The sequence below is a fragment of the Scatophagus argus genome, chromosome 23 (genome assembly GCF_020382885.2).
Source record: "Scatophagus argus isolate fScaArg1 chromosome 23, fScaArg1.pri, whole genome shotgun sequence".
NCBI classification, from domain to species: Eukaryota; Metazoa; Chordata; class Actinopteri; family Scatophagidae; genus Scatophagus; species Scatophagus argus.
This window is the reverse complement of record NC_058515.1, coordinates 13,446,779-13,472,117: the sequence shown is the minus strand read 5'-3', so window position 1 is coordinate 13,472,117 and position 25,339 is coordinate 13,446,779. Positions and strand designations below refer to the sequence as shown.

At 44.2% G+C, this 25,339-nt stretch overlaps 2 protein-coding genes across 15 annotated transcripts; one reads left to right on the top strand and one right to left on the bottom strand.

Annotated features, from left to right (window-relative positions):
- The first annotated feature begins 274 nt into the window (after nt 1–274).
- On the top strand, nt 275–16,499 carry phka1a (phosphorylase kinase, alpha 1a (muscle)). Of its 14 annotated transcripts, none has more exons than XM_046380525.1 (36): nt 275–589; nt 2,651–2,809; nt 2,948–2,995; nt 3,737–3,905; nt 4,025–4,107; nt 4,279–4,359; nt 5,349–5,447; nt 5,566–5,712; nt 5,833–5,886; nt 6,120–6,242; nt 6,319–6,414; nt 6,565–6,672; nt 6,798–6,876; nt 7,033–7,167; nt 7,350–7,459; nt 7,684–7,828; nt 7,927–8,005; nt 8,176–8,243; nt 9,759–9,923; nt 10,027–10,121; nt 10,223–10,368; nt 10,558–10,711; nt 10,839–10,997; nt 11,073–11,202; nt 11,320–11,421; nt 11,548–11,663; nt 11,865–11,900; nt 12,146–12,181; nt 12,611–12,646; nt 12,830–12,865; nt 13,166–13,195; nt 13,652–13,696; nt 13,813–13,974; nt 14,467–14,520; nt 14,715–14,915; nt 14,999–16,499. In XM_046380525.1, the coding sequence occupies exons 1-36, from the start codon at nt 512–514 to the stop codon at nt 15,170–15,172; spliced, it is 3,738 nt and encodes a 1,245-aa protein (XP_046236481.1). In that variant the 5' UTR covers nt 275–511; the 3' UTR covers nt 15,173–16,499. The 14 variants fall into 14 exon arrangements, with proteins under 14 accessions (XP_046236481.1, XP_046236474.1, XP_046236477.1 ...); XM_046380518.1 differs by having other exon boundaries at nt 8,176–8,336; XM_046380521.1 differs by lacking the exon at nt 11,865–11,900 and having other exon boundaries at nt 276–589; nt 8,176–8,336.
- Nucleotides 16,500–21,631: 5,132 nt separating this feature from the next.
- On the bottom strand, nt 21,632–24,838 carry leap2 (liver-expressed antimicrobial peptide 2). Its single transcript, XM_046381484.1, has 3 exons — nt 24,536–24,838; nt 24,007–24,185; nt 21,632–23,276 (listed from the first exon to the last, which is right to left on the bottom strand). Exons 1-3 carry the CDS (start codon nt 24,611–24,613, stop codon nt 23,222–23,224), a joined length of 312 nt encoding a protein of 103 aa, XP_046237440.1. The 5' UTR covers nt 24,614–24,838; the 3' UTR covers nt 21,632–23,221.
- Nucleotides 24,839–25,339: the final 501 nt, after the last annotated feature.

Here is a 25,339-nt window from a genome sequence, read left to right as displayed (position 1 = left end):
GTAAGCTTCTTTACGATGATAAACAGTATTTCCGGTTAATGATTTCAAATTAATAACACCATTAAGGACAGTCAAACACAATTACCGCCGTGACAATGTTGCTATAAATTTTACACAATGTTTACATGATTACACAGTTGGATTAAAAAAGTTGATGTAGTGCTGTATTTAATCGATTTAATATTATTATTAATGTATTTATTTCCAGAAAAGGACATGATACCGTTTATTTTGAAGGCAACATCAGCTAACTTCCGGTATTGGTCCCGCTTCCTGTAACTAGCTTACCGCAGCTTCAGGTTACAACACTTGCTGGATCTTCGTTGCTGCCGCCGCTGAGCTGCTTACATGTCAGCCGGGCAGCAGCTGAAAACTTTCCTCCTGTTCGGCTTTGTGGATTTCCTCGAAGCGCCGAAGAAATGACTTTACGGTCGAGGATTTGAATCGGTCGGGGTGTTTTTGAGTACTTGAAGCCAACAGAACTGAAGAACCGAGCCGTTGACTCTTCAACATGAGAAGCAGGAGCAACTCGGGCGTTAAACTGGACAACTATGCCCGGATGGTGCACCAAACTATCCTGAAACACCAAGTGAGTCCAAAACTGTGTCTTAAACTTCACACACGTTTTACTAACAGTTAAATAAAGGCACGTTTGTGAACGGAAACAGTAACTGCTACATACCTGAGGGCAGGTAACATTAGCTTGTCCAGTGAGAGCCCAAACTCAAATATTTTCATGCATGCAGTAGGTGGGGTAAACTGATATTGCGCAACACATCAGTACACACACGTTACTTGTGAATGTGTCTTCAATTGAACGTAGCCTAATGAAGCGGATCACACACTGTGATTGTTTGACATGCTTTTATAAAACCAAGGGAGTTAATGTAAGTATTCTGGGAAGCCACAGGATTTAAGAGCCAGCAGGGATTTGGATTTCATTAGTGATGTTAAACAGTGAGGTCTGGCTGGTGGTTTGCCTTCCACTTCATCCCAAAGATGTTGCATGGGGGTTGAGGTCAGGACTCCGTGCAGACCCTTCAAGTTCTTCAGCACCAAGCTGGGAAAGAATTCCTTTCCGGACAAGTCTTGGTGCACCGCATGAGGGGTTCATTGTCATTCAGAAACAGCACAGAGTGTTCACACACAGTTGGATGCTCATTGTTTTATAAAGCAGCAACAACATTTCCCTTCATCTTCACTAAGAAGCAGACCCCAAGCTTTGAAAAACTCCCCCACACAGTCCCATTAAAAGTCCACATACTTTTGGCCACATAGCATAAGCCACTCTTCAGCCCTGGTGTACCCAGGTAGTGCAGATCTGCACATGAACACCTCACATATCTTCTGCATCCTCCCCTCCTCTGATCGATGTTTTCCTTAAAACACCAAACAGGAAGCCGAAGACACAAGTTAAACACACAAACTGCTTTGAGAAGGCACAGAAAGTACACCCTCAACTCGTGCTCCTTGTGTTGGCTGCGTTTTGGGTTTTCTGTCGCTGTAAAGTCGACGAAGACACCAAGAAGGAGAAGAGGAGGTGATCCAGAGGTTTTTGGATCTGACTTTTCAGCTGTCTGGCCTCTGCTAAAGCAAGAAGCAGCTTCGGGTGGATCATGAGAGTGGACCGTGTGAAGTCACCTTTTGAATCTGACCCCAATGGCTCCCTGCCAGCCTGCGGTTGTACACAGCTCACTGCTCAGATGGATCACTGCTCTAACAACTGTGACAGTGGGAGCAGGAGGTTTCTGCTGCCGCGAGCCAAATGCTGTGGGTTGTGCAGCGGGTTAAGAGCGCTGAATCTACTGACAGTAAATCTGTTGGCGGTGATTTCTCGGGGGGTTAATACGTGTCTGCGACAATCTGTTCTATTAGTGACATAAAGCAACCTGGCTGCACTGACTTTCTCTCTCTGTGTATTTGTGCAACTTACCCAGAAGCCACTTTGTGTGACATTTCTGTCTCTCTGTTTGTGATGAAACCTAACTGTGTGTTGAAAGAGTTAAAGTGACTTAAAGTGAGAATGTGTAACTTAAACATCAGGAGGTTCATACGTGTGCAACTTTTATTCCACTTCCTCAACTCAGCGTAGTTTAAACTCCCTAACTGCCTCATCTGCATGTGTTTTCTGCTCTCATCAAGGGCTCTACACATCCTCTTTTTTCAACAGGAAGCAGTGAGGCTTATGGGAAATGTAGTCTTGATTTATTTATTTACGTTTGAGATAATTTCTTCTTTTTTCTATAGATTTCAGAGAAATAAAAACTATGTTCTTTACTTTTGAAAGGAGCAGACGACTCTTGACAGATACGTGCACATATTTTATGCTCCAACATGACATGTTTATCACCCTTTGTAGTAAATGAAGTCCTCTGGCAGGAAAACTCAGCAACAAATACAGTCAGCAGCTTTTAGGTCAACTCACATCTGGTCAGTTTTATTTAAAAAGCCCCACAGTGGCTTTACACCACACAAACTCCTCTAAACTAAATTATTTGATGGTAAAATCCCATTCTGACATAAAAATAGATAGATAGATACTTTATTGATCCCAAGGGAAATTCAAGATTTTATTAAAAGTTTAAAAACAAAAACATCCACAGCCACTCTAAGTTAAAGATTAGTGTTACCTGCTGATCTCTGACCTCAGGATCCAGTGACGGGTCTTCTGCCAGGCAGCCCAGATCAGCCGCACTCCTGGGTCAGAGACAATGTGTACAGCATCCTGTCCGTGTGGGCCCTCAGCCTGGCCTACAGGAAGAACGCCGACAGGGACGAAGACAAAGCCAAGGCCTACGAACTGGAGCAGGTGGGCATGCAGCTCCTTTCTGTTGGCTGGTGAAGGGGCCCCATCTGGGTCTCATGTTTCTCTGCCCGGACTTGAGGGGTGATGTGCTGGAGCTGTTGACATTCAACCACGTCTCTCTCTCTCTCTCTCTGTCTTTAGAGTGTGGTGAAGCTAATGAGAGGTATCCTTCAGTGCATAATGAGGCAGGTATGTGGTCCCAGAACTCAGACAGACACGTGCTTTCTCTTTCTGATTCGCTCTTGTCTAAAATATGTGTCATATATGTTTTTGATACACTGAAAAGTCAAGATACACTATATAGACAAAAGTATTGGGACATGTGTCCATCACACCAACAGGGACTTTAATGACATCTCATCCTAAACACACAGACAGCTTTGCAGCTCTAACAGCTTCCACTCTTCTGTGAAGGCTTTCCACAACATGTTGGAGTGTTTCTGTGGGAATTTGTGCCCATTCATGCAGTAGAGCATTTGTGAGGTCACACACTGATGTTGGACCAAAAGGCCTGGCTCACAATCTCCGTTCCAGTTCATCCCAAAGGTGTTGGATGGGGTTGAGGTCAGGGCTCTGTGTGGGCCAGTCAAGTTCTTCCACACCAAACTCATCCAACCATGTCTTTATGGAGCTTTGCTTTGTGCACTGGGGCACAGTCATGCTGGAATAGAAAAGGGCCTTCAACAAACTGTTGTCACAAAGTTGGAAGCATAGCATTGTCCAAAATGTCTTGGTGTGCTGAAGCATTAAGATTTCTCTTCATTGTAGGTCAGTGGCCGAGCCCAAACAACCGAAAATGCCACACCTGAATTCAATAATATGTCCCAATACTTTTGTCTATATAGTGTACTAAGAATGCTTCAAAACCTGTTTTACCATAAAGTAGTCCTGGTCATTGAACCACATGCTTCCCCCGTTGCTCCCCTCCAGCTGGATAAGGTGGAAAAGTTTAAATACAGCAGAAGTACCTCTGACTCGCTGCACGCCAAGTACAACACCAAGACCTGCGCTCCTGTTGTTGGGGACGACCAGTGGGGTCACCTACAGGTGGACGCCACCTCGCTCTTCCTGCTCTTCCTCGCTCAGATGACCGCATCCGGTAAGTATGCGACGAAGAGCCTGCTCAGGATGGTTGGAGGGGAAACGTTTTCCTTTTTAACGATAGGAAGCAGAGACCTGTGTTCTGTCCTAACTGTCCTTTCTGCATTTGTGCACAAGGTCTGCATATCGTCTACACCCAAGATGAGGTGGACGTGGTTCAGAATCTCATGTTCTACATCGAGGCGGCTTACAAAGTGGCTGTAAGTGTTCCTGTCCCTTCAGTGCTACTGATTTTGATGTGTATTTTTGATTTGGGGGTGAGCTGTGCTTTTAACTTTCAATTCCCGGGTGCATTTTAAGAGTCAGAGTCAGCCATTTTCATGATTTTCTGGCACATTTACACTGTCCTCTCCTTCTCTGCTTCCCCACAGGATTACGGGATGTGGGAGAGAGGAGACAAAACCAACCAGGGCATCACTGAGATTAACGCCAGCTCCATAGGGATGGCCAAGGTTAAAACACACACACACACACACACACACACACACACAGTTCGACTCGTCTTTCCTGATCCTGACTGCAATATAAGAACGAGGACAACAGCAGGTAGATGGAGGAGAAAACTTCTCCTGAGTGCTGAGCGAGAGCAGAACAGGTGCTCCAGTTTAAAAATCTCTGGCAGGATGGAAGGTGTCCTGTCACCGCGATGGTCTTTACGCTGACCTTTAGGGGAGCCGAGCCGACGGATGGGAGGCTTCTGTTTTGGTGTGCACACGGCGGCACCGGCGTTTCCCAACGCCTCATTTTCGAGGCAAACTGGTCGAGTTTTCTGACATTAAAAAGTCTCGTTTCGCTTCATATTTCACTTGAAGTGAAAGAAAACACAGCGGGACTCTCGCTGTCTGTCCCTGTGACCCAGTGCTGTCCTTTGCCGGCGGTGCACAGGAGGTATCAGGTTCTCTGTGGTCTTCCAAGAATGGCTTCTCACTCAGAAATAACACAGTACTCGCAATACCCAGTACACACACACACAGAGTTTAATTTAAGACTTACAGGCGCCGCTGCAGGACGCTCTCTGCTCCATTAATTTCATGTGGTTATTAGTATTCATAACAGCATGAATTGATTGTAATGTGTGTTTAAATGTACTGTAGTATGATGCAGTACTGCTGTGTGTATACATTGTGCTGTGATACCACACTGTATTCCTTGCTTTTCGTACTGTGATGGATAATATTTGATCGGACTGCATTAACCCATTTTTAAAATGAAAAGAAAATACACCAAAAACTATGCTGGAAGTTTGCCGATATGACTGTGCAGTACTGACTAATCACACATATATTCACAATGGCATATTTTGTTTGTTTTGTATTCGTTTGAAGGATCCTTTCCAAACTTTGCCGGGCTGGAATGGTTTATTAATTTTGAAACGAATTCTATATTATAACCTTCATTATGTTATAACAAACATGACACATGACTGCCGTATGTCCTTCAGGCAGCTCTGGAGGCTTTGGACGAACTCAACCTGTTTGGGGCCAAAGGGGGTCCTGGATCCGTGGTCCACGCCTTGGCTGACGACATACAGCACTGCCAGGTACACGGACGCAGATACAGTTACATCTGATGTTAACTGTTCATTTTAATTTAACCATAAATTTATCCGGCCCCTTACTTTCCTTCCCTTCGTCTCTTTCTTTGTGCCCCACCATCAGTCCATCCTGACGTCGATGTTGCCCAGAGCGTCCATCTCCAAAGAGGTGGACGCCGGAGTCCTGGCGATCATCTCCTATCCCGCCTTCGCCGTGGACGACATGAGCATCGTCAACATGACCAAGGAGGAGATCATTTCTAAGCTGCAGGTGCAGAGAAGTGCAGTGTAACAGGAGACCGTCTGTCGTTGTTTTGAAATATGAAACGTTCACGCTGTACAAGTTTCAGATGAATTTGTCCTTGCTGACCTCCTCTCTGTGCTCGTTCAGGGTCGATATGGTTGCTGCAGGTTCCTCAGAGACGGACACAAAACCCCTAAAGAGGTAACCAGTCTGTGAAGAAAGGTGCTGCCCCACCCTCCTCCGATAATTAATTCATTTCACTGTGTTTTAATAAGCAGTGAACGAAAATGTTATTCCAAGGCATCTTTGTTTTGATTTTTGCTCAAACTCCTCTTTTCATGAGGTAAAGGTTTCTCTCTGCAGCCAGGCAGAGCTGCACATCAAGCACAAGTTTCAAAAAGTTTCAAAAGTCCCTGATTCCATGTCTTCTCCAGGATCCAAACCGTCTGTATTACGAGTCCGCAGAGCTGAAGCTGTTTGAAAACATCGAGTGCGAGTGGCCGCTCTTCTGGACCTACCTCATACTGGATGGCATTTTTATCAACAGCCCCGAGCAGGTAATTTGCATCCAGGCGTCGCCATTTGACAAGCGTGTATGCAAATGTTAGACGCGGCCTCTGCTGGTTCATCCAGGTTCAGGAGTACCAGGAGGCTCTGGAGGGCATCCTGATCAAGCAGAAAGACGGGATACGACTGCTGCCGGAGCTCTACAGTGTCCCCCCGGATAAGGTAACGCACTGGGAATGTTGATGAGAGTTCTGTTGCAACTTTTCTGTGATGTTTGTTACTCGTGTTTCTGCAGCCGTTTAGTCCAAGAATATGTTAATGAAATTTTTTTGGGGGAGTTTTGTATCTGTTGTTTATTTTACTATAAAACAGGTAGAGGAGGAGTATATGAACCCACACTCTGTGGAGAGGATCCCGATGGGCAAATGTCCTCTGAAGTGGGGACAGTCTCTCTACATCCTGGGAAACCTTTTGTCCGAGGTGAGCTGTCGCTTGGAATAATCTTGCGTGAGGCACATGTATTCAACCTTGTGATTCTTCAGTGTTCTGGTAGCTCTCACATCTCACTGTCACGTCCCATGAACGGGCCACGTCACATTTTTCAGGGATTTCTTGCCCCCGGAGAGGTCGACCCTCTCAACAGACGTTTCTCCACCATCCCAAAGCCCGATGTGGTCGTGCAGGGTGAGTTCACGGGACATTTGATGAGATATCAGTGTTGTTTTAACCCCACGCTTGTGTTGGGGAAATTCTGCTCCTGAAATGCGTCTTCTGGCCAGTGGACGCAGCCTCAGCAATACATGATGTTTGTTTGTTCAAAGCTTCTCTTCCCTCTTGCAGTGTCAGTCCTGGCAGAGACTGAGGAGATCAAAGAGCTGCTGCTGAAGAACGGCATCGTTGTGGAGACTGTCGCCGACATCCACCCCATCCACGTGCAGCCCTCCAGAGTCCTTAGCCACATCTACGCCAGACTAGGTACAGCTGAGTCCACTATGTCACGGAAATGCAGTGCAGTTTTAGTGATTTTTGGTCCATTTTTTTTACACATCTAGACGATGTAAATCTGAGAAAACATGACACCTGAATCGCTTGCCAAAAAGTAGAATTTAGACTCTCTTAGGTTCAACGTTGAACTTAGTTTTCCTGCTGTGTTGCAGGTCGTAACCCGAGGTTGGGTCTGACGGGACGACCATACAGGAGAATAGGAGTGCTGGGAACCTCCAAGTTCTACATCATCAGGAACACCATGTTCTCATTCACACCTCAGGTTGATAAGAAAGCACAGCAGTGAATGTTGAAAACAGATTTCTGCAGTTGCCCTCACTCGGCTTACTGTCATAACGGCTGCGTCAAGTGTTAAAAGGTTTTGAGGTTTAATGTATGAAAATCAGACAGACTGTTGAATGGAGTTTTGTGGGATTTAATTTCCAAATGAAAATAATTATGACTTGAAAATATTGTAACAAAACAAAACCAAAAACCTCCCTGCAGTTCCTCGACCACCATCAGTTCTATTTGGCGTTGGACAACAAGATGATCGTGGAGATGCTGAGGACTGAAATCGCTTACCTGTCGTCCAGGTGGAGGATGACCGGACGGCCCACCGTCACTTTTCCCATTTCACAGACCATGTTGAGTAAGTACAAAACACACACAGAATCTGCACCTGTGAATATTGTGTGAAATGTGTGTGTTTAGTTGAGTATGCTTGTTACATGTTTGTGTGTGTTTCAGCTGAAGACCACACAAACCTGGACCCTGCAGTCTTGGCCACACTGAAGAAGCTGCAGGATGGATATTACGGAGGAGCAAGGTGAATGTTACTGAGGACACGGAGGTCACGTCTCGCTCTGAAATCTCGTGAGATTTGGGTGTATAACCAGACATGCAAACAAAGGGCCCAAGTTTAAAAATACTGGAATTCCCCTTTAATGGTTTCATGCATCTCTTCATGATTGATTTCCTCCTCCTGCTCCTCTCCAGGATCCAGACGGGGAAGCTGTCGGAGTTCTTGACCACTTCCTGTTTCGCTCACCTGAGCTTCCTGGACGGTAAGGGTTCTGGCAGCATGAGCCGCCACGACGAAGAGTATGATGATGAGCGTGACGGCGATGGATACGTGCATGAGTTACGTTGTGATGATGGTAAGAATAAAAAACAGCTTGACGGATGGGTGGATGGATGGGGAGGAACGTTGACACCAGAGATGGAAAGATGGATTCAGGTTTTTATATGCAGTTTACAGTGGCAGGGTGGCTGATTTGACTGTAGCAGTTGTACACAGAGGTACATACAATCAAAGTACTTATTGACTTCTGAACACACAGTACATATATGTTAACATGCACGTTTAAACCTCTTTACTTTTGAAATTACCGTAATTTCCAGACTATTGAGCGCACCTGAATATAAGCCACACCCACTAAATTTAAAAAAGAAAAAAAAACTTGTACACATTTAAGCCGCAATTGTCTGTAAGCCACAGATGTTGTCAATCTCTCTTTCGTGGTTGCTCTCAATGTCACTTTCGTCTTGAGGCAAAATCCATAAATTAGCCGCGTCATTGTTTAAGCCGCAGGGTTCAGGTGTGAAAAAAGTAGCAGCTTATAGTCTGGAAATTACGGTAGTTGATCATTAAAATTTCTTACCCGTGAATTAAAAACTTGACTCAAAATTAAGTAACCTGCTGCAGGTTTTCATTCATTAATCACCACTTCCTGCTTTTTCCCCGCCGTCACATGATCACTGATTCGTCCCCATGTCCCCATGTCCCCATGTCCCCATCCTCTCTGTGCAGGCTGTCGAACGTTAACAGCAGTCAGAAACACGCATGCATGTTTTGACAGGTTTGGTTGCGGTCGGTGCACATCACTGAATGTGTGTGTGGATGATAAAAGCATGCGCACAGTTTAAAGGGTCAGTTCACGTAAAAAATCTCTCACACTTACAGATCTGTCCATGCTGGTAATGTTGATTTTTATTAATGGCCTTTTCTTTAAATATTAACTAATGCTGCCACCACTTAACCCTGACAGCGAATGGAATTGTGCAAATTAACCTTTAAAAAAAAATTAACAGCAGATTTAACAATATTTTAACCTGAAGCAAACAGCTGCTCAGCTACGTGCATGGACAGATATCACCAGGTGAGCACAGGGATTTAAGTGAACGAACCTTTTAAAAACTGCATGTTAACTGTTAATTTGTTCCCTAAATTTAGATAATTGCACACGAATCAGCTAAATAAATCAGCTGAGATAAATACTCAACACTTCCCTTAGGACCAGTCTGCTGACAAAGTGCAGCAAAAAGTCCTTAAAATGTTAAAAGTGAATGGAAGACAATGCAGCACTTTATTTATTTTTATTGAAAGCACCATGTAGAACAGAAACAGGCTGCTGTTTGCAGTCTGACAAATCCTGCATTTTAGAGATGAGACTTGAGACTATCAGCACCACTGGATGATCAAACCTGATGAAGCTTGTTTTTTGTGCTCTTTCTCCTTTTTTCTCCTCCCTCTTCCCTCCCTTCTCTGTTCTCTGTCTCCCTGCCTGCGTCCTCTCCAGAGGCTGATGACCTCGCCCAGTACCTGGACCACCTGCTGGCTCATGCTGCCCCCAAGAAGCCTAAGCAGCAGGTCGGAGGGGGTCTGGGGAGGTTCAAGGCTGTGGCCACCAAAACCAAGGAGATGGTGGCTCTGAAGCACAAGGCTCAGAACCTGAACGTGCAGAGTGAGCTGATGCACCGTGTGGACATTGTTATCAACGTCCTGCAGATACTGACCCTCGCTGACACCAAACCACTCTTTGTTTTCTTGCTTCCTTTTGTGCGCAGATGTCAACATGTACCTGTCGAACAAGCTGTTTCGCTCCCCTCAGCCTTCGCTCAACCTGAACCTCCCGGACGCCTCTGCGCCACAGGAAACTCAAGTGTGTTTTAATGTCTAAACCTCGACAGAGTTCAGACATTTTAAACTGCATTCGTTGTGATCGTGTGGCTACAGATTTAAGTTTCCACCCCTGTCCTCCAGGCTCCGGGGGCGTCGGCCATCACAGAGAGCGGCATCCCCAGAGATGCCAGCGGCGCCATCGACTACAACGCTTTGGCCCAGCTGCTGAAGGACATGCAGAGTCTCCAGGACCAGGCGGATATACTCTACATCCTCTTCAAAGACAAGTGAGATACACACTGGTCTGCCTGATCTTCATTTGCAGCTGTCACAGCCCTGCGTGTGATCATCTCAGGGACAGCAGTGGCTTTAGAAAAGTATCCAAACTGCACAAAATCAGACTTTTTCTTGCCCGCTTTGTGTGTCGCCCTGACCGGACTCTGCATTTGTTGTGTGTGCGTTTGTTTTCGTCACAGGGGCATGGAGTGGGACACCCGTCTGCACGGTAAAGGCACCACGGTGAGATCTCTGCTGACTGACCTTTACGAAAAGGCAGGTGAACTGAAACACTGGAGCCTCATCAGGATGACCTCCGGCATGCTGAGGAAGAAGGTGGAGGAGCTCGACTCGGTACGACACGGACGCAAATAAAACCGGGTGACGTTTCACTCAACGGTTTTTCCTTCTGCCTTACACATTTTGCGACATCTCATATTTTACAGCAGTCTTTTTCTGATTGGTTGTGATCCGCATGTAGGCCTGCTCTGATTTGCTGGCGCACCAGAAGCATCTGACGGTCGGTCTGCCTCCTGAGCCGAGGGAGAAAACCATCTCCGCTCCCATCCCCGCGGACCAGCTGGCTGCCCTCATCGACGAGGCCAGCGACAACAACATCAGCGTGGCCATACTCACTCAGGTGAGTCACGTTTCCCGCCCGTCACCGGGGAATTCGTACTCCTGTGTTCGTCTTTAATCCGTCTCCCTCCCCCAGGAGATCATGGTGTACCTGGCTATGAGCATAAGGGCTCAGCCCAGCCTGTTCAGCGAGATGTTCAGGCTCCGTATTGGTCTCATCATCCAGGTCATGGCCACCGAACTGGCCCAGTCGCTCAACTGCTCAGGTAAGCTAAACTGTCTGTAGGCTGTAACCTCAATGATCAGCGTAGTTTCATTTCCAGACCAAGTTTTTCCAGAACTGGGAATGCTGTGTGTGTGTGTGTGTGTGTGTGTGTGTGTAGGAGAGGAGGCCACAGAGACTCTGATGAGTCTCAGTCCATCAGAACTGAAGAATCTCCTCCACCACATCCTCAGCGGGAAAGAGTTTGGAGTGCAGCGCAGCGGTCAGTCCACCAATCCAAACCCTCCGTCATACCCACCATTCAAATCCTGGCCAATCAGGTTCACTTCTGCAAATTCATGTTTCCTCTGCTGCTGTTGCCGTAAGTCCAGTTTTCTCCCCTCCGCAGTTAGAGAGGTAGATGCCGGCATCAGTCCTGCCATCTCCATCCATCATCTGGGCAACGTGGGCGCCACCAAGAGCGAGAGAGCCGGCATCAGCAAACTGAAGAGCGACATGAAGATGGTAGGACTGAAACTATTAAATCAAACATTATTATCTGTTATTATTAACTGTTTATCGCCAAACAGAAAAGCACGGTTCAGAGTTTTGGTACTAATTTGTTCTCCGCTGTGCCACTCAAAGTGCTGATGATGAGGAAGAGGAGGATCTTATTTTGAAAATATTGTGCTTTTTCTTGGCAAACTGACCTTTGTCTTTTTGCAGCTGGAGCACAGGTTGTCTCTGACGGATCCGAGTAAGGTGATGATGATGATGATGAGTGCACGCGCTGAATCACATCAGGTGCTAATTCACCTGGCTGATAGCGGAGCAATGAAAGGCCGAGCTGCACTCCAAGACGATTGAGGAAATAATTTAGAAAAAGCGAGAAGCTGATAGTTGATGAATTGAGGGGGTCGAGATTCGTTTAATTTTTCATTAATTCACTGGTGAAGTCGACGGCTTGTTGACTGTAATTCATTCATAACTTGGTTTTTGTGTTGCAGGCCGAGCACAGGTTGTCTTTGACGGATCCATTTAAGGTGATGATTACATGAAGGAATATTAACTATCACAGTATTACATCTGCTTCCTCTTTCCCCTTTTTTTCCACTCACTTATTTAAAAAATGAACGAATGAGAATCCAGATGCTGTAGCTGTTGATTCACCTTGTGAAACGTCACCGATCAGATCAGTGACTTTCTCATAGCTTTTCTCATTCTGTCAGTTCCAAATCATCAGATGGAGCATGCTCAGTTCGTCCTGTCCACAGTGGACAGCAGTCAACAAAGCAATCTCAAGTCGATGCTAACTTCATTGCTCTTATTCCTTGAAGCTAAACTTTGAATTCGGCAGGTTGAAGAGTAAAGGAAACGTTCAGCTTGTTGTGAGCAGAGAGGACTTTGTGTTGACATTGTGTTGCTCTTTCAGAGGTCGTAACGCTTCTTGTCTTGTCTTTGTTTTGATCCAGGAGCCCAGGTTGTCTCTGACCGATCCCGTTGCGGAGGTGATGATGATGATGATGATGTTAGGAGGAGTTAATTCACCTGGCTGTGGAGTTATGGGAAATGAATTCCTGATTTCAGCGACGTTGAGAACGACTTTATTTTTGGCTCTGCTGTGGAAAACAAACATGACTTGGCACTTTAGCGTTTGAACAGTGCAATTCATTGTGTTTCCTCTGTTGCAGATGGACCGCAGGGTGTCTTTAACTGATTGTTCTAAGGTGATGATGATGATGATGACATTCTTAAATCAGGGGCGAGGAAGATTCGGGTGATCTGATTGTGGTGAAATAAAAGGGTGTAATAATGAAGTTTTAAATGCTGATGCAGAGAGCCCACAGGCTGTCTTTGATCGAAGTGATGGTGATGATGATGATGATGATGATGGTGATGGTGGTGGTGTCAGCGATCAGATCAGCTTAACTGAAAACATCTCTCATAAGAAAAATCAGTTATTGCTCTTGGAGTTTGGTTTAAACGGGTTCACAGGAAGTTAAAGTCCGTCTTTGTCTCCATTTCAGCTCGAACAGTCACTGACTTCTCCTCGCAAGGTGACGATGATGATAATAACATTTAAACTTGTGGGTGTTAATTCATCTGAAATGATTAACGTGATCCTGAGCTGGAGCCATTAACACTCCGACGCCTCTTCTTCAGTCTAACAAGGCTGCAACTTGTGATTGTTTCAGTGTCAGTCTGCCGGTTATTTCCTTCAGTAATTTGTTTGGTCAAGAAGAAAATGGTCCCCAATTTGTCCAGAACCCGAGTGTGTCCTTTTATATTATAATTCAAGTGTCAGAAGAGCAGCATGCGTTTATGCTTCATACATGATTTTTCTGTTCATCAGCATTTTGGAAGCCGGAATCCACCAGCTGTTTTGTCTCATGCCTGTTTGCCTCACACTCGCCTCGCCTGCTTTGTTTTTGTGTTTTTCATTTGTGCTTCTTTTTTTGTTGTTGTTTTGTTTCCCCTCCCCTCCTCTTCTGTTCTTTTCTTCTGCCTCTCAGAGCTTGCGATCTCAGTCTCTGGAAATAGAAAACATTGAATCTGGGGTAAAGATTTCCAATTTTTCCCGACATTTTGAGTTGCCAGTTTTGTTCGCTGGAGATTCCGCTCGATCTTCCAAGAACAAACAGATCTTTGATTTCTTTTCCTTTTTTGCGTTCAGAGGTACAGGCTGCCGTCCATAGAGTCTCTGGATATTCCTGAGAGCTTTCCGAGTGTTAAAGATACCAGACACGGCCAATGGCTGCGCAGGAGGCGTCTGGACGGAGCGCTGAACCGAGTCCCTGTTGGCTTCTACCAGAAGGTCTGGAAGATCCTGCAGAAGGTTGGTGGGCGCACACAGAACGCGTGTCCTGTTTCATCCTTGGGATATGATGTTAACGTGAAAAACCTGCTCATACGTGTCCGTGTAGACACATGGGCCAACAGAGGCGGTTCAGAAACCAGGATAAGGTGCTTACATGAGTGCTGCTGGCGGTAAATCCAGGTTTCCAAAAATTGTCCAGATTGTCTCATCACAGTTTGTGACACCAGGATATGATGTCAATGTGCACTAATAAATCACCAGGATGCTCCAGAAACCAAGATGATCAGAAACAGCTTTGTCGTGTCGAGTGTAAACATCCGATCCCAGATAAGACCAAAACCAAGATAAACTGGTGTACCCATGTGTGATCTAAGCACACTCCCAGTCGTCCTCAGTTCAGATAAACTGCTTTTTCACATTGAATTCACATTTCTAAATAGTTTCTAACTTGTAGAGCAAATCCAGGATAAATAAAATTCGTACAGTTCATACAAATTCGTTGTCTTCCAGTGTCACGGTTTGTCCATAGAGGGATTCGTCCTTCCGTCCTCGACCACCAGAGAGGTGAGAGATGAGATGATGAGAGAAAAGCCATACACTAAGTTTGTGTTCAGTGGCATTTTATCAATCATTTATTTTAAAATTGTAAAATCATTTATGTTTCCTCTAAAAAATAATGAGTTCCTGGTCAAAGTATGATCATTCTGTCAAACTAAAGATCTTCCTCTCTGAGTTCTTTCCTTCCTTATCTTCTCCAGATGACACCAGGAGAGATCAAGTTCTCTGTCCACGTGGAGACGGTTTTGAACCGCGTCCCTCAGCCTGAGTACCGACAGCTGCTGGTGGAGGCCATCCTGGTGCTCACCATGCTGGCCGACGTGGAGATCCCCAGCATCGGCTCCATCATCCACGTGGGGAAGATCGTCCACCTGGCCAACGACATGTTCTACAAGGATCAGGTGAGCAGCGACATTTAAAAAAAACTCGTACAAGGTATTGCGGGCGAGCAAGGCGGGACTTTACTGTTTGCTTTCCCCTCCAGAGGGACCTGGGAGCAGAGGAGACCATCCTCGAGAAGGACCCGTCCACCGGAGTGTGCAGGCTGCTGTACGACAGCGCCCCCAGTGGCCGCTTTGGGAGCATGACCTACCTCACCAAGGCCGTGGCGGTGTACGTGCAGGACTTCCTGCCCGGCGGGTCGTGTGCGGTACAGTGAAGGGTCGACCCATGAAGCCAGAGGAGGGGTGAAACCACTCGTGGAAAAGCTTAAATTTAGGACATTTCTCACCTTGAAATAATAAAAACAAACAAACTCACATGAACTGTCTAAATCCCTTAAAACTGTATGTGTTAAAGGACTGTTGACACCAGTAAACCACATTACTCAGCACATTAACCTCTCACTGTGTGGCTTAGAGGAAAAGACAAAAGCAGCAGTATATTCAGAGTAAATAGTGCCTTTGTTGGGGACTGTTTTCTCTTGGCCAGACCAGTTCTTAAATTGACAAAGATTCATTTTTGCCATTTTTATGGGAGACTGATGTATTCATTTGATCACAGGGGATTAATGTTTATGATGGTGTATTAGGGCCTTTAGGGATAGAAAGAGTGACAAGGAAAAAAAAACTTCTTATGAGATTTTAAAGTCCTAAATTAGAGAGAGAAATCTCACAAATTCTCAGAGATTAAAAGTCACAGATTTACAATCTCAGAAGTTTTTTCTCTGTTACCCCCCCCTTCCCTGCTCCCTAATTTTTATTTATATTTTTTTTTCACCCAGTGGTCCTTATACACCATCATAGTTTGTTGTCTTTTTTCAAACCTTTTTTCACCCCACATCTCATCGCTCTGAGTTCATCATTAACTTCACACACAAACAAACCCTTGTTTTACAAGATCAAAATAGTTACTTTTATTGATCCTGCCACGTGTGCTTTGCTAAAACTCACGTCACTTTACCACCAGTCCCCTGTATGATGTAATAAATATTAGATAACCTATCTGCTATTTATTTTATAGTTCTAAAAATACTGATAATAAAAGGAAGCTAAGATAGACGTCCAGGGGGGCTGTGTGGGAGATGCCTTAACTTTGCTGCGCTTGCATGTTTGATTATTAAGCATGCAAACAAAAACAAAAGCAGACTGTGTGAGATTGTTTTGCCGAATGCAGTGAACTTAGTTTTGAATTCAGTGACTTCAGCTTAGTAAGTGCAATTCAGACTTAATGCCTTAATCTACAGCAGCTAAACTGTAATTTTGTTTGAGTTTTGCTTTTTCTTGACTTGAAACTTATGGCCATTCATGCACATCTGTCATTTTAGTTTAAAGGAGCATTGTGAGAAAAATAAAAGATGTCACAGGGAAATGAAGGCAATTCAGCAACATACATGCTGTAACTTGTCATATTTGAATGTGTGAACTCTGCACTCCATGCGAACTGCAAAGAGTCACGGCAGAATGAGAGTGTGTCCATGTCTGAAGACCGCCCTTGGGTGTTTTTGTTGTTTTGGAAACTAATTCTGTAATAAAACCGAGAAAGCACATCGTTTCTGAGCATTTCTTATCCAACTTGAAGTTTGTGCACAACATCTGCTGGGTATTCAGTGGCCTAAAAGTGAATGAGTGAAATGGTTGAGAGCTAGGAAAAAAAAAAGCCATTAGGTGGACTTTGAGTTTGGACTGTTTTGTCAAGTTGTTGTTTTTAAGGTCAACAGCAAACATTTTATGCTTCAGATAAACAAAAACATGTCACAATCACTTATTTGTCAGTGAGTCATTTTGGATGTCTTTAACCCCTCTTTATGACTCAAAATATCAGCGACTCTTTCATCAAATAAAATGAAGACTGTTCAGAGATTAAATCGTTTTGTTTGCAGGTATTTCAGTGCATCCAGCAGGTGGCAGTATGTGTGCACACACTAAATTCAGTCCTCATAACTTTAATCTTCTGGTTGAAGAGCTTTTGCAACAGTTTGACGATCTGTGTGGAGATGTTAGTGACATTTGGAAAGCTTTCCATTGTGGCTTAGCTTTGTTATATTCTGCTGTTTTGAATTTGTTGTGGAGAACAGCCTACCCTATGCTTTCCCATAAACATTATTACCAGATTCTGAGCAAGTCTGTGTCAGTTAATTGGTATAAATATAACTGTAAATATAAATGTTGAGACGTTTTATTTTTTGTGATGAATGTCTTCATAATTCCTTCTACAAATTAATAGTAAACCTATAAAACAGTGTGAAGAGTTTTTAGCATTTAATGAACAAAAGATAGCACGTGACTATAGCCACGCTAGCTGTAGCTATTGGGCACGGAAATGGTTTTAGCTACATGCTACCAGCATGCTTACATTGACAATGCTAACATGCTAACGTTAAGAAGGTGTATTATTTGGTATAGTGTAACTGAACATGTTAACCATCTTACTTTAGCATGTAAGCTATAGCTCTGTCATCAGAACAAAATGTTGGTGTTGAGCGTTGGTGGTGGCACAACACCTTGTCAAGATGGCTGCCAAGTGAGAGACCGCAGTCTGTTTGTAAGGACGTGCTGGGACATTTTGCAGTTGTCCTTGTGTTAAAGCCAAAACTCGGTCGTCTCCTAACCCTAACCAAGTGGTTTTGTGCCTAAACCAAATCACACCTTCAGCATAGCTAGCTAACATTTGCAAATTTTCTACTACACACAAAGTGCAATTGAGGTTGGTGGGAATTTAGTTTTGCAGTTATTTAATGATAATGCAAAACTTTTTTGCCAAATTTTGTCCTTCTCTTGTATGAAGCGATTTGAGAAATAAATATATAAATAAAACTCAGCACAGCTTCAAAAGACACACCAGTCAGAAAAAGTAAATATATATCATGTTAAATTTTGAAAGGTGGTGTTTAGTTTACTTGTGTCAAACACAGATAAAAACCGCTGACCTGGGCTATATACAGTCCATGTGAGAAAGCAAACAGACAGAACTAAAAACAGACACACTGCACAGACCTGAAATTATTGATTGTACTGAACACACAGTATGTGACCACATGCACGCACGCATGGCATTAACTAAAACTCTCCTGCTGTAGCCTCTTAAATAATCATCCTGTCCAGTGACTCATCTGCCTGATCGGATCCAGTTAAATAACAAGTTAAATAAGTCTTCTTCAGCTGTGGGATCGAGTGATTCAAATGTAAAACATATGACCCGGTTTGCAGCAGTCAGCAGAACAAGTTCAAGTAAAAGCAAACTAATACTTAATTAATACTCAGCCAAAATACTCAGCCAAAATATAAATCCAAAACTTTATTCTTGCAATTTTTTAAATGCTGAGGTGAAAGATTTAAGACCTTTTATGCATACAAAAGACTAAATTCCCCTCAGATCTTAAGCACAAATTTGTTAAAATCTGACACCTGACAGGTGTGTCACATCAAGATGCTGATTAAACAACATTGCACAGGTGTGCCTGGGCTGGTCAGGGAAAAAAGAAACAATTTGAAGACGTAACTTTGGGAAGCTGGGATGATGATCTTGAAAGCTGATAATGAAAATAATCATTAGTTGCAGCCCTATTAGCAAACTCCCCTATACACGTAATTTACACTGAAAACAGGGATTCACCTGTAAAGAGAAGACTTCTCCAAAGTGCCAGGTGCCGTAGAAGGTGAGTATTTGCACCCTCGAGCTGGTTACGACAACAAAATGCAATGAGCAATCCAGATGAGCTTTCCTGAGATGAATATTCAAGAATTTGTGCACAAGTTCTTTGATTGTGCAGCCCAACAGGTGCATCAGCAGTCCGGATGGCTGCTCGCACAGGTGTGAGGCTGGTTGGACATTTGAAAAGGCATGTGGTGGTGAAATGAGTATTCAGGTCACAGGAAACAGCTCTGGTGGACACTTCCTGCAGGCAGCCCGCTGACTTGCATTGTGTTGTGTTGATAAAAGTGCACATTTTAAAAGACAAAGAAGTCTTAATGTACATAAAAAAATGTCTTAAGTCTTTTACTTTAACTTGTGGGGGGAAAAAAACCCAAAAGTGTTTATAGTTATAATGTTTATAATTTCATTAAGTGCAAGTTAAATCAGATACAGTTCGAGCCTGTTGAGAACCCAGTGTGAGAAAAGAAAACTAAAAACAAAGTTTTGAAAATAGACGCGAAAGCAGAGGAAAGGTTGAGCTATTTCATAATGGAATCTGGTTTATGTCCTCAGTACAAAATTTAAAACAAAAGTGGACGAAATGTGAGTGCAAACCCAATCTGTCGCTGTCTGACCACACATACATCTGGCTGGTACAGCTTGCGTGGAGAACACTGTGTGCACGGAGACAGTGCCAGATGACTCCTGCCCAGACAACGTTTGATGGACAGCGATTTGGAGGAAGCGGCAAAGTTCGACATCAGGTCGCGGAGGCTCGAACCTTTCACAACATGTCAGGAAGGAACAGTAAACACATTTTTAAACAGCACTGATCTGACACCAGGCGACCCGGAGCGAACGCCTGGATGGTTGATGCTGGGCTCCCATTCAGCCGCAGGAGCATCGGTGAAGCTGAACACTGACGCTGGACAATGAGGTCTGGTTTTTGACTGGTCCCAAAAGTGCTGGACTGAGTCGAGGTCAGGACTTTTAATCTTTAACCAAAACAGACAGCCAGAGAATATGCCGAATAACGCGTTATGTTACATCCAGTGGTCACCTTGCTCAAATTCTGTCCTCCTGCACAGGACAGCTTATGCTTAGAGCATCCGTCCCTCCATGGGTCCATTCGACCATCCGTCAGTTTTCTGCTGCTTATCCAGGGCCTGGTTGGCCCAGCAGCATCCAAAACACGGTCATCCGATTGTGATGGGACATGAAAGTCAGAGATGCTCCATCCACCACCCGAACCTGCATAAATGTCCAATATGGACGTAATATAAAGAAACATAGGCTGGAAAAACACAATTTCTTCATGGGCCTGGCTTCTGTGGGGGACGGACGGTTACTGTGTAAAACTGAACTGAAGCAAAGATTTACTTCACTGAAACCAAGTGGAGCCAAGCATGAAAAACAGACACTGTTGGACATAAAGTTCCAAAAAGTTATTTTCAAAATCCTCTTCTCACTTTCACCTCACTTTGTCCTCTCATCTCCTTTGTTTAACCTTTATTTTTCTGTCTCCCGTGTATGTAACACACACACACACACACAGGGGAAACACTTTAATGATGACTCTGCACATTCTCACACGAAGCTGAAAAATCCTTGAGGAGACATTATCTGTTTTTGCGTCCACATAACTTCCAACCCTCCCTCACCGTTTGTTCCATGCTTGGCTCGTCTCCGTCCTCGGGGGGACAAATCACGTCCGAACGCCAGTCAAACCGTTGCATGACTTTTGACAGCTCGGCAGCAGATTCTGGCCTCAAGTTAGCCCATGAAAAATTCAGAGCATTAAAGCAGATGAGTCAGAGCACATGAGTCAACGGCGTCGTGTGCCAGCTTCTGCAGGGTTTCAGATCAGTTCTGGCACAGACAGACTCGTGGAAGAAGTATTACACACACCTTACATCAAGAAAAGCACCAAAAGCAAAATGTACTCAAAGTGGTACAGTAAACTTGTCTTTGTCTCAGTTTTATTTATGGCATTATTCAGTGACACATCTGTGAGTGAGTCAGTGAGTTGCTGCTGTAGCCGGTCATGGTGGGCTGCTTCACAATCAGAATCAGAATCAGAACTGTCTTTATTGCCGTGTAAGTGAAGAGGTTTCACATTAGTAGGAATTTGTCTTAGTGATAGGTGCATACACATAACCTAAGAACGAGTAACATATAATAATAGAATTAGATAAAATAGAACAAGGTAAAACAAAATAAGAGAAGTAAAATAAATATGGTTCTGGAGGTAGTACAAAAGTGAGGTAGTACAGAGTGGAAGTGGGTGAGGTAAACAGTGCAAATGGTCACAGGTAGATCGTGACATTAGTCCACTGAATCCCAATCTGGGGGTCGGGGACCCTCCACAGGGCCACAAGATAAATCTGGGAGGGACAAGCAACACAGTTTGTATTTTTGTGGATGGGAGTTTTGCTTTGTTTTGGGAAATGAAGAATATTTTTAGCTCTTCAGGCAGTGGATCATGTGGGAGGCTTAGAGGGGAAAACGTCTCCGGCTGAACTGCTAAAAGCTCATGGACGTCAAACGTGACAAGACGGGACTCAACTTTGTGCTGCTTTGTCGTGAGAGGTTTCAAGGCACAAGTTTGAAAACCCCCAACAAAATGTGTTGTGCTTATTCTGTTTGTCGCCATGTAAAAATCTGAAAGGAAACTGTGGCCGTCACAGAAATGTAGTGGAGTAGAAGTATGAAGTAACACGAAACGGTATCTCAAATCCGAGTCGACTTACTTTACTTTACTGCAGGAATCAATATGTCATCCACCCAACATGTGAACATCCACCCAACATGTGAACATGCAGCTGAGAGCTGCTGAGTGTGTTTACACAAGTCTTGTGTCCAGGCATTTGTGAGTTCCCAGAAAACAGTGCAAGGATCTCCGTGAAGGAGATTAAGAAGCAGAAGAAGAGGAAAGGTCATGTCTATCAGGTGGGACGTGAACCTTCAAGCAGCGAGGATGTCGTACAGCGTAGGACTGTGGAAGTTCTTACTGAAACCACTTAAGTTATGTGCTTCACTGACATTTGTTTTTCCAAAGATTTATTCCACTCGTTCACATGTGAGTAATACAGTACATACAGTGGACAGTACACAGTACAAAGATACTTTGGGTCTGAAAGTGCAATCCTACTCGAACATTTCTCAAACATGCTGAGCGTGCAAAATATTAGCAACCGCCTGCTCTGTGCACCAAGCAAAACTACGCAGACGAGTCCGAGTCCGAGTCCAAATCCACAGTCGCTTATCCGTTCAAGGAGATGGATGTGCAAAAAAACCAAACCAAAACAAAACAAAGCAAGGCTGTGCAGCTTGTGATTATAAATCTGTTCCTAACATTTGCACGCTGAGCTGAAATATTTTTTAAATTTATTTTTAAGATTGACTGAGCAAGCAGACACTCAAAATCTCCCTCTGGAAAAGCTGACATGAAGTCCAGCCAGGTTGATTTATTGCTCTAAACCAAACCATTAAAATATAAACACATGTATATATATATGTTTAGAAAAAAAAACTAAATAAAATGATGGCAATGGGTACACTTTTTGACAAAGGATAAAATAAATATCAGAAAAGTGCTGCATGCATGATGAAAAATGTGATTTGTTTGCAGTTGAATCTCATTCTTGGAAGTTTTGACAAGACGCTCTGCTTGCTTCAGATCTTTTATGAAGAATCCATAGTTTGTAACCTCGGCTCGTTTTCTTTTCTCCATGTTTTTTTACAAGCTTTTCCAACTTTGCTTTTCCTCTTTTGAACACTTTTTGTCTCTGACAGTCGACTGTGATCTCAGCAGGTCTAATCTTCTTCAGTTTCAGTCATTTCTGGTTGCTTTGTTGCGGGGAAAACAAGTGCATGTTTTATTTTTGCCTGGAGTTGTTTGGGGTTTCTAAAGCCTACCAATAACTCAGCAATTACTGAAGTTTCTGGAAGTCTAAACACACCATGTGCTGTACATTCCCAAACCACATGTGGCGTTCAAAGGTCAGCTGATGGCAGCAAACCAAACCAAATTATTCCTCTTAGCAGTGGGATTATTAGTCGCCCTAAGGATGCACTGGAGCGATAAGTTATCAGACACAACATGAGACGGCCATGATGAGATCTGAAAAATGTGAAGGTCAGGAGCTTTTTAAAGGGACGGCTCCGTCCATCTTTAAAACTGTGTGAGTAACAGTGTTTAAAACATTATCTCACCGTCGGGTTTGTTGTGATGACAATGAAAGCTCAGTCGCCTTTTTCCATTTTGAATCAGAAAGCCTCCGCTTTGAGATCAAGGCTGCAAGTACTTTCAGTTGCTGAAAACCAAAAAAAGTCTGAAGTGATATGCTAATGTGGAAAACAAAGTATGAAAGGCTAAATGACTCCTCTAACTTCCACGCGTTCATGTTAATTTAAGTTATATTTTTCTTTTTGTCTCTGTTGAACCTTCGCCTTTTGTTGGATACCTGCTGAGTGATTTATAAAAACATTTAGATAACCTCAGAAACGTGTTGAGGCACATAAATACAAAACTTATTTCAGCCTGGATAAGTGCGTCACATCCAAGCACGAACCTCCGAGAAGGATCACGACTGAACTCTCATGTAAACACGCCGCTCGTGTCCCGGGACGTCTAGTAGTTGACGGTCTCTGAGGGGACGCGGTGGCTGGTGGAGCAGTGACCCGCCCTGGAAAGGTGACGACAAAAGAATCAAGAAGAAGAAAATTCAGAGAAAGAAGTTTCCGGGAAACCTGAGCACAGTTCATCGATTGCGGTGCAACACAACAGGAAATTTAGCTGCAGGCACGCAATGAGTTCATCAGATGTGAGAAATAACTTTTCCAGCAATAAATGAACAAGAAATGAATTTTTAGCAACAGCTTATAATAAAATCCGCTTAAAAAACGACGTGCCAAGTTACATATTATTTCTCAAATTTTCATTGCAAATTGATTCTGCCTATTAAGAAACTTTGGACACCAAAAATAAAGCTTTACAGAATTTTGAAAAGCGTCACACATGGTGAAACCTGCTAACTTCCTCACACACTGGCTACTGAGCACCTTCACTGCTACCCCACAATCACATCCGCGAGGCAAACCGGGTCATTTTATTCATCTCCATAAGCATTTTTATATGGAAGATGAACGTAAATGTAAATTCAAAAGAATTCGGTTTGCCGAGTGTCTAACCTGTGGCCCATCATCCCGAAAACAAAAGCTCGCTGCTCAAAAAGGCTGCTTCTCTCCTTAATAATTAGCAATAATTAGCATGAGGCTATTCACACTTCTTGAACAAAAGCTGAAAGTGGGCCTGACTGTCAAAACTCAGAGTTTCAGAGGCGTGAACACACTGCAGTCCTCTGGTTTCGTTGAAAGTGTTTGACTCGTGTTGTTCTCTGTTTCCTTCTCACTCACCGGCAGAGTCCTGTGGAGCATTCGTAGTGGTTCTGGCAGTAAGCTCCAAATGGTTTGCTGTTCATGATCCTCCACAGCGGGGTCATCCGGGCTATCCTCCTCAGGGTGTGGAGCCCACCTGAATGTGCCCCCCGCTCTGGGGTGGACTGGGCTTGTGGGACCAGCGGACCTGCACACACCTGGGACACCAGAAGGTACAGAAAGGTTTGTTTGATTCAAGGAAAAGCTTAAATTTTCTCATGAGTATACTGACTAAATTTAGAAGTTCACAGCGTAAGTGAACCAGCCCACTTCGCTGTAAAACTTGCAACAACGCGGCAACAAGTCAAAATGTGCACCAAAGAAAAGCTTTTCACCACATCAGCTCACATCAGCTGCAAAGTGAACCTTAAGTCAAACTACTGTTGCCAGGCCAAGCGTGTACTTCCAATATGTCAAACACTGACAAAAGGTCTGGTTTGTGCCAACAGAAGAGAAGAAATCTGCCTCTTTGATCAAACACCAGGCCGTAACGGGTCGGTCCACTCACCTGCTGAGCCAGCACGAGCAGCACAAAGCACAGAGCTACTGCTGCTCTCCTCTGGGCGAACAACACTTTCTCCTGCATCTTTGCAGCTAGTTGGCCAGTGAGGGAGGTTCTTCTTGGGGACCTGCAGCTCTTCCGCCTGGAGCAAATCGGATCTCACCCGAGCTCTTTCTGGAGGACTCGACCAGGTCAGTCAACTTTTCTGTACGACTTTTCGGGGAGTCTGCAGAGTCAGCTCTCAGTCAGGTTTTCATTAGTCGTGCGGGGTTGCTGGACGACAGTCTGACTCAGCGAACTGAGCTGTGGCACCAGCACCTCTTTTATATAGACAGGACTATGATCCCAGGAGAGAGAGAGGAAGCAAGAGGGAGGGAGGGAGGGAGGGGGGAAGACACAGTCCACGCTCTGCCGTCCACCCCTTTTCTTTATCTCTCTTTTCTGGCCCAAATCTGACATTATGTGTTTGCAGAAAACCAGTTATTCCCTAAATGAGGCCATCAAACTTTTTTTACCCCCTCTGTCTCACACACACACACACACTTTCCCTGTCTCTTCTTCTTCTACCGTGTATATACATGCAGATAACGTGAGCACAGGTGGACTTGACAACACACGCGTGATTGGAATGTAAAGGTATGGCAACAGAGAGGCACAGTGGGATAAAAAAGGGTTTAAAAAGCCAAAGAGGTCACAGGATATATATGTGTGTGTGTGTGTGTGTGTGTGTGTGTGTCAACGCCACCAGTAAATGTGAATGAACTCGCAGACAGATAAGGCTTTATCCACCTGCAGAGTCGCCATGCTACA